The sequence below is a fragment of the Syzygium oleosum genome, unplaced genomic scaffold (assembly GCF_021117445.2).
Source record: "Syzygium oleosum isolate NSW1041296 unplaced genomic scaffold, Sole_v2.1 Sole_v2.03, whole genome shotgun sequence".
In the NCBI taxonomy this organism is placed as follows: Eukaryota; Viridiplantae; Streptophyta; class Magnoliopsida; order Myrtales; family Myrtaceae; genus Syzygium; species Syzygium oleosum.
In genome coordinates, this window is record NW_026607487.1 from 8,832,190 (window position 1) to 8,839,344 (window position 7,155).

General features: G+C 42.2%; 1 protein-coding gene across 1 annotated transcript; it reads left to right on the forward strand.

Moving 5' to 3' along the window:
• Positions 1-1,143: 1,143 nt before the first annotated feature.
• LOC115679011 (glucan endo-1,3-beta-glucosidase-like) lies at positions 1,144-2,645 on the forward strand. The gene is made up of 2 exons (XM_030602532.2): positions 1,144-1,302; positions 1,568-2,645. Exons 1-2 carry the CDS (start codon positions 1,230-1,232, stop codon positions 2,515-2,517), a joined length of 1,023 nt encoding a protein of 340 aa, XP_030458392.1. The 5' UTR covers positions 1,144-1,229; the 3' UTR covers positions 2,518-2,645.
• The last annotated feature ends 4,510 nt before the right edge of the window (positions 2,646-7,155 follow it).

The following is a 7,155-nucleotide window of genomic DNA, read 5'->3' on the forward strand; positions in this document are numbered from 1 at the left end:
TAAAGTTTTGACTTGGTGGACTTTGAAGATACCCGTCAAAAATATCTAACTTAACCTTCCCTCAAAAATTTTTCGGGCTTGATGTTGATCTCTCACCTTGTGACGTGGGCCACTACAGCAATGATACTACTCTTAGCCCGTATCCTCATGAAAATTTCGGTTTGGATCGATTCGGTCCAATCCGGGTATTATTGACACCCCTACTCTTTTGCCCGTATCCTCAAGGAATATGGCCAAATACCTTACGCACTCATAAATTGCCAAGCGGCAACATCTTTTTCATCGGCATCTCATAAACACTTTCTCGGGACTAGCTATTGTCTTGACTTCTTTGATCAATTTCACTCGATCACAGTAACTATCGAGTTTTACCTCAAAATTATAATTGTTAGGTGAATCTTCATCATGTCATTTTTCATACGAAAACAAAGCACGGTAATGAAGCGCGATTTCCCCAAACGGTTCACAGAGGCAGGCCGCGAATAGATGGATGTGTTCCATCTTTCGTGCTCGCTCTTGGCACTTTTCTCAAGTCAATTTCCTAAATGAAGAAGAGAAGATACCTGTGAATTGTGATCGTTCCTAAGGATCCAATTTGACCCCCTTAAGTCTAAATTGCCACGTGCCATGCTTTCTATCGTCAAGAGAACCTCAACACTTTGGTGTTGCACTTAGTCGTGCCGTGTTCTTGGAGATACTTGCTTTGAATAGGGGCGGTATGTCGTACTTGCAATTACCAATCTTTGATAATCGAAACGCAAAGTCATTCAACTACGAACAATGTAGTAGAAGCCTAGCTTTTGTTGGACTCATCTAGTATTTATTTAGGTTAGGCATGTTGGACCGGCATCCTTAGCAGCCTGAGGTAGATGAGAGAAGAAGAAGCAAACAAGGGTATGTCTCTATCAAAGAAAATTCTCCCGCCAGTTATGGCGAAACGAGAGAACATGCACATGGCCACGCAATTTCATCAGGTGTCTATCCTGCATCATAAACATCCAAGAAACTGGTCGTACTATGTTACATCACATTGAGTGATTGACCTGGCAAGAAATCGTCTGCTGATCATCTGGAATGATAAGGTCTTAATATTCGAAATTTAGGCCATTGAGTTGCATATAAATAGATGGTTTAGGTCTATATACAAATGCTAAACCGGATATCTTTGGAGATCAGCAACTGGGGTTCAGCTCCGTTCCCTTAGTTTTTCTCATAGTCATTTCGACAAAATGAGTAACAAGAATGTTGTGGCTTTGCTAATGCTCGCTCTCGGCCTGCTACTAGCAGGAACAGAAATGACAGGTTCTTCTTCTACTTTGCCTTGAGCATGTCTCATTCTGTAATGAAAACAGATGTTTTCTTCGACCCGAGGTATCAACCAACAATATTCATGACATGTCGAAGTCTACATGGTGATTGATAGAGTGATTGGTGTAGATGCTTCTATCGAACACTATAGTAGAAACAAATTCATTTCCTAACCGTGCTTAACTGTTTGATTGCTCATGAAACTATAAAAAAGGTCACATTCTCGTTTCATCACTGCATCATTTCATTTCCTATCTAGGTGCACAATCTGTAGGCGTCTGCTATGGACGGAATGGCAACAATCTGCCCAGTCAAGCGGAAGTGATCGAGCTATTCAAGGCAAACAGCATTGGAAGGATGAGGATTTATGATCCAGACCAAGCTACTCTCCAGGCTCTGAGAGGATCCAACATCGAACTCATCCTCGGCGTTCCTAATGACAACCTCCAGGCCCTAACCGACGCCTCCATGGCATCCAACTGGGTCCAAAACAATGTTGCAGCATTCTCGTCCGATGTCAAAATTAAGTACATCGCAGTCGGGAACGAAGTCCCCCCAGGTGATGCAAAAGCCCCATACGTCCTCCCCGCAATGCAGAACATCCAAAATGCCCTCGCATCTGCCAATTTGCAGGGCCAGATCAAGGTCTCCACGGCAGTTAAATCGGATCTGCTAAGCGAAGGATCCTACCCCCCATCGAATGGGGCATTCAGCGACACCGCAAGTCAATTCATAAACCCCATAATTAGCTTCTTGGTTAATAACGGCTCACCGCTCCTAGCCAACATTTACCCCTACTTCAGCTACACGGGGAATATGCAGAGCATTGATCTTGCCTATGCTCTATTTACATCACCAGGAGTGGTGGTAACAGATGGTGCATATCAGTACCAAAACCTTTTTGATGCATTGGTGGACACGCTTTACTCTGCCTTGGAAAGAGCTGGTGGGTCAAGTTTGGCAATTGTTGTATCGGAGAGTGGATGGCCATCAGAAGGTGGCACTGCAGCTTCACTAGACAATGCAGGCACTTACTATGCAAATTTGATCAGCCATGTGAACCAAGGCACGCCCAAGAAGGCTGGCCAGGCCATTGAGGCATACTTGTTCGCGATGTTTGATGAGAACCTAAAAGATGCCGGGTTCGAGCAGCATTTTGGTCTCTTCACTCCCAGCAAGCAACCCAAGTACCAACTCACTTTCCCTTGAGAGAAAAAACCGTGTGAGACTATAATTATAGTTGTAATAAGGGCGCTTTTCTGCTCCACCACTGGAAATGTAGCTGGGTATGATTTCGAATAATAAGCAAATATAAAATGTGAACTGATTGTGTACCATTACAAGACAGATATGTCAACGTTTACACTTTGATATTCCTAGTAGAAACCATGAATCCTATTGTCCTCCAATAAAGATAGCTCACGAAGAGAAGGGAAAGTATGTCTGCTATCTACGAACAGTGATCTACGAGCATTGAGCGTCACATGAGACTGAAGGGTTTCGTGTTCTACTCATTTAAGTCAGATTCTTACCGAGCAAAGCAGTCCACCAAATGAGTAGGTCATTTACTTTTCATTTTCCAAGGCAATAACACAGTCAGACTACTGTTGTCGGAGTAACAAACAGCTAACGACCTAAAACAAAAGACTGAAATCTCCAGCTGCTTGATAAGGGTGATAATCCAGTCTTTGTAGAACTGTGACTTGTCAGAGCAATGGAGCATGATTCCCGATCTAATTTGGAGCTCATAAGAAAAATAATAGTCTATAGGCACTGACCTGTATCTCCGCCTCTGATGACTATAGATCCATAAACCAGTCTAGTCTTTAGCTAAACGAAAGAATGTGGAAAATTTGTTTTTCACCTAAAAATGAATGATGAAAAGAGGCAGTCAAGCTTACAGCGAAACTACAAGAGATCCACGCACTCTCTCACCGTGGTCTTAAAGAACTCCGAAACTGCGTTCTGTATAGGCTTGTATAACCAGCAGCAAAGCCCCCGCCGCTTCCACCAGGTAAACCTGGTTTATTTAGCCTCGGGCAATGGCATCTTTCCTTCTCCAAATTCCATTGAATTGGAACAAGCAAGCACTACAAAAAAACTAGGATTTTGCCACGAAAATTTGCGACGAAAAATTTTTCGTCGGAATTCGTCGCTAATTTCCAACGAATTTAGTTTTCGTCGCAAAAGTCGTCGCTAATTTCCGACGAAATTTGCGACGATTAATTTTTCGTAGCAAATTTCATCGGAAATTTGCGACGAAAAATTTTTGTCGCAAATTTCCGACGAATTTTGCGACGGAAAAAAAATTTGTCGCTAATTTGCGACGCGGAAAATAATTTTTATGATATCCATCCTCACCCCCAATTTCTCTCTCTCGACTGATTCCTCATATCCCTCTCACTGTTCTCTCTCCCTCTCTCTCTTTCGTTTCTCTCGATTTACCTATCTGCGCACGGCAAATCAATCTCGGTAAAGCTTTTACGCCGGTAAGTGTCGTGGCTAATTTTGTTAATAATTGGTGACGAAAACGGTTCGTCGCAAAACTATTCATCGCTGGATTTGTATTTTTTGGTGTTATTGAAATTTTTTTTTTCCCTTCCTTACTGGTTTGGCCGGTCGCCGGAGACATCGCCGGCCATGGGGCGAGGTCCAGCGGCCTGGCCATGGCCGCCGGTCCACCTCGCCGACGCCCAGGTGGCTAGCCTCGCCATGGTCGGCGAGCTCGAGATCTGGGCGAGCTCGGTCCTCGCCAGTGCCGGCGAGGGCTAGCCTCCCATGGGCTGACGGCGAGGGCCGAGCTTGCCATGGCCGGCGAGCTCGAGATCTCGGCGAGCTCGAGCTTGCCGGCCATGGCGAGCTCGACCCTAGCCAGTGCCGGCGAGGGCTAGCCTTGCATGGGCCTCGCCATGGCCGGCGAGCTCGAGGCTCGCCCCGGGCGAGCTCGAGGCTCGCGCCGATCTTGGCGAGGAACTTGCCCTGCGAGCTCGAGCTCGCCCAGAACTTGCCCGGGCGAGCTCGACGGCCATGGCCAGCTCGAGCTCGCCGGTCGCCGCACCGGCGACCGGCCAAGAAGAAAGGAAAAAAATAAAAAGAAAAGGAAAAGAAAAAGAAAGAGAAAAAATAGAAAATAATTAAAAATTGCATCTTAAGTAATTTGTTTTTATTTTAGGTACGTGTCCATTTGAAGGACACACAATCCAAGTAAACGTTGTAATTCTCATCAAATTGACCACTTTCTACTACAAAAATTTCAGTCAAATACTTGGTAAATCTTCTTGACATGGTAATTTTTTTTATTTTTTTCAATTTGAAAGTAAGTGTTTCGTAAAAAACTAAATTTTAATTTTTAGAAATTTATGGTTTTAATTAACAATATTAAACAATAGATATGATATTTTTAATATTTTACGAGAATTTTTTTATTTTTATACAGACACAATGCAAAGAGACAGGGGTTGGATGTATAATAAGAACTTACCTGGACGTCGAGGATTGACCGATGAGTTTCGTATCGGGTTGGAACTATTTTTGGACTTTGCTAGTAGTAAATATGAGTTCATGGATGGAAATAAGTTAAGGTGTCCATATAAAAAGTGTAGTAATGGAAAATTTCAAGACATTATAAAGTTAGAGAACATCTTTGTAGATTTGGGTTTACTCCGAACTACTATAATTGGACTTGCCATGGTGAACCATTTATATCTGATGACGGATATCGAAGAAGCGACCAATTTTTAGTTAGGGAAGATCCAGGCAATTATGACCAATTGAACCCATACCAGAGGATGGTATTTGATGAAGCCGGTCATAATTTTGTTTCAGAATCGAATCATGCAAGTACTAGTTTTACTCCTACACTTGAACAAGTGGGAATTAGTCATGCATCACAATTGGAAGAGATAGGAGTTACAGGTTTTGATGAGAATGTGTGTGATGAAACTTTTCAATCTAATCAGTTCTGGGAAGTGTTGAAAACAGCAGATGAACCTTTATGGGCAGGTTGTGACAACCATACGAAGGTATCATGTGACAAGAGCGTTAAATATCAAGGCGAGCATAATGTGTTCGTGGATTGCTTCAACTCTTTTGTTGAAGTAATGCGGGAAACAATGCCTCGTGATAACATCATGCCAAGTGACTTTTACGATATGAAAAAGCTAGTGGATAACTTAGGTCTTCTAGTTGTAAGGATTGATGTATGTAGTAGGAGTTGTATGTTATATTGGAGAGATGATGAAAATGCAGAATCTTGCAAATTCTGTAGCCAACCTAGGTACAAGATTAACAGGAGGCAGGATCGTAATTAGAAGCGTAGACCATGTAATCAAATGTTTTATTTGCCCTTAATCCCCAGGTTGCAAAGGCTTTATGCGTCTCAAGCCACTGCTGAACACATGACTTGGCATGCAAATCATGAAATAGAAGAGGGTCTAATGTGTCATCCTTCAGATGCAGAGGCATGGAAACATTTTGATAGAACATACCCCGAGTTTGCGATAGAGCCTCGAAACATCAGGTTAGGTCTGTCTGCTGATGGATTTGCCCCATTTGGGAAATCAGGAAAAAGTTATTCATGTTGGCCAGTTATCTTAACTCCGTACAATCTTCTACCCGGTATGTGCATGAAGACACCTTATATGTTTTTGACATTGATCGTGACTGGCCCGCAAAATTCGAAAAAGTTGATAGATGTTTATATGCAACCATTGATTGAAGAGTTACAACGGCTATGGGATGAAGGTGTCCCTACGTATGACGTTTCTACCGATCAAACATTTGTAATGAAGGCTGCTCTTCTTTGGACGATAAATGACTTTCCAGCTTATGGAATGTTATCTGGATGGACTACAGCTGGGATCTTAGGATGTTCGATATGTATGGAGAGATCGAAGTCATTCAGATTAAAACATGGTAAGAAGCCTAGCTATTTTGACTGTCACAGGCAATTTTTGCCGCTAAATCATACATTTAGAAGGAATAAAAAAGAGTTCATCAAGAATAGGATCGAAAAAACACATCCACCATTGAGGTTGACCGGTGAGCAAATTTGAGAGCGAGTGCAGGAGTTTTCAACTGTTGTTGAAAACCCTCACGGCACAACTATTGCGTACGGAAATACACATAAGTGGACTAAACGCAGTATATTTTGGGATCTATCATATTGGAACGCCCATCTTATTCATCATAATTTTAATGTCATGCACATAGAGAAGAATGTTTTCGACAATGTCATAAATACTGTGATGGATGTTACTGGAAAAACAAAAGACAACTTGAATGCAAGAAAAGATATGAGGGATATTTGCGATCGGCCAACACTAAATGCGGATGCAAGCGGCGGGGGACCAAAACCAAAAGCAGTTTATACATTGGACAAGGAGCAGAGACAGGTCGTTTGTCAATGGTTGAAATCGGTGCGATTTCCTGATGGATATGCTTCGAATCTCGGAAGATGCGTTGATTTGAATGAATGCAAGTTGACAGGTCGGAAGAGTCATGATTGTCACATATTTATGGAAAGACTAATTCCAATAGCCTTCAAGGAACTTCTACCAAACTTTGTTTGGGGCGTCATTACAAGTTAAGTAATTTCCTGCATGATATTTGCTCAACAGCGTTGAAAGCATCACACATGGAGAAACTAGAGAGAGATATTCCAATTATTCTTTGCAACTTAGAAATGATATTTCCTCCATCGTTCTTTGATTCAATGGAGCATCTCTTAGTTCACTTGCCTTATGAGGCCAAAATTGCAGGTCCCGTCCAATTTTGATGGATGTATCCATTTGAGAAGTAAGTTTTTTTTAAATAAATTTGAAATTACTTCATTATATATTATGTTCC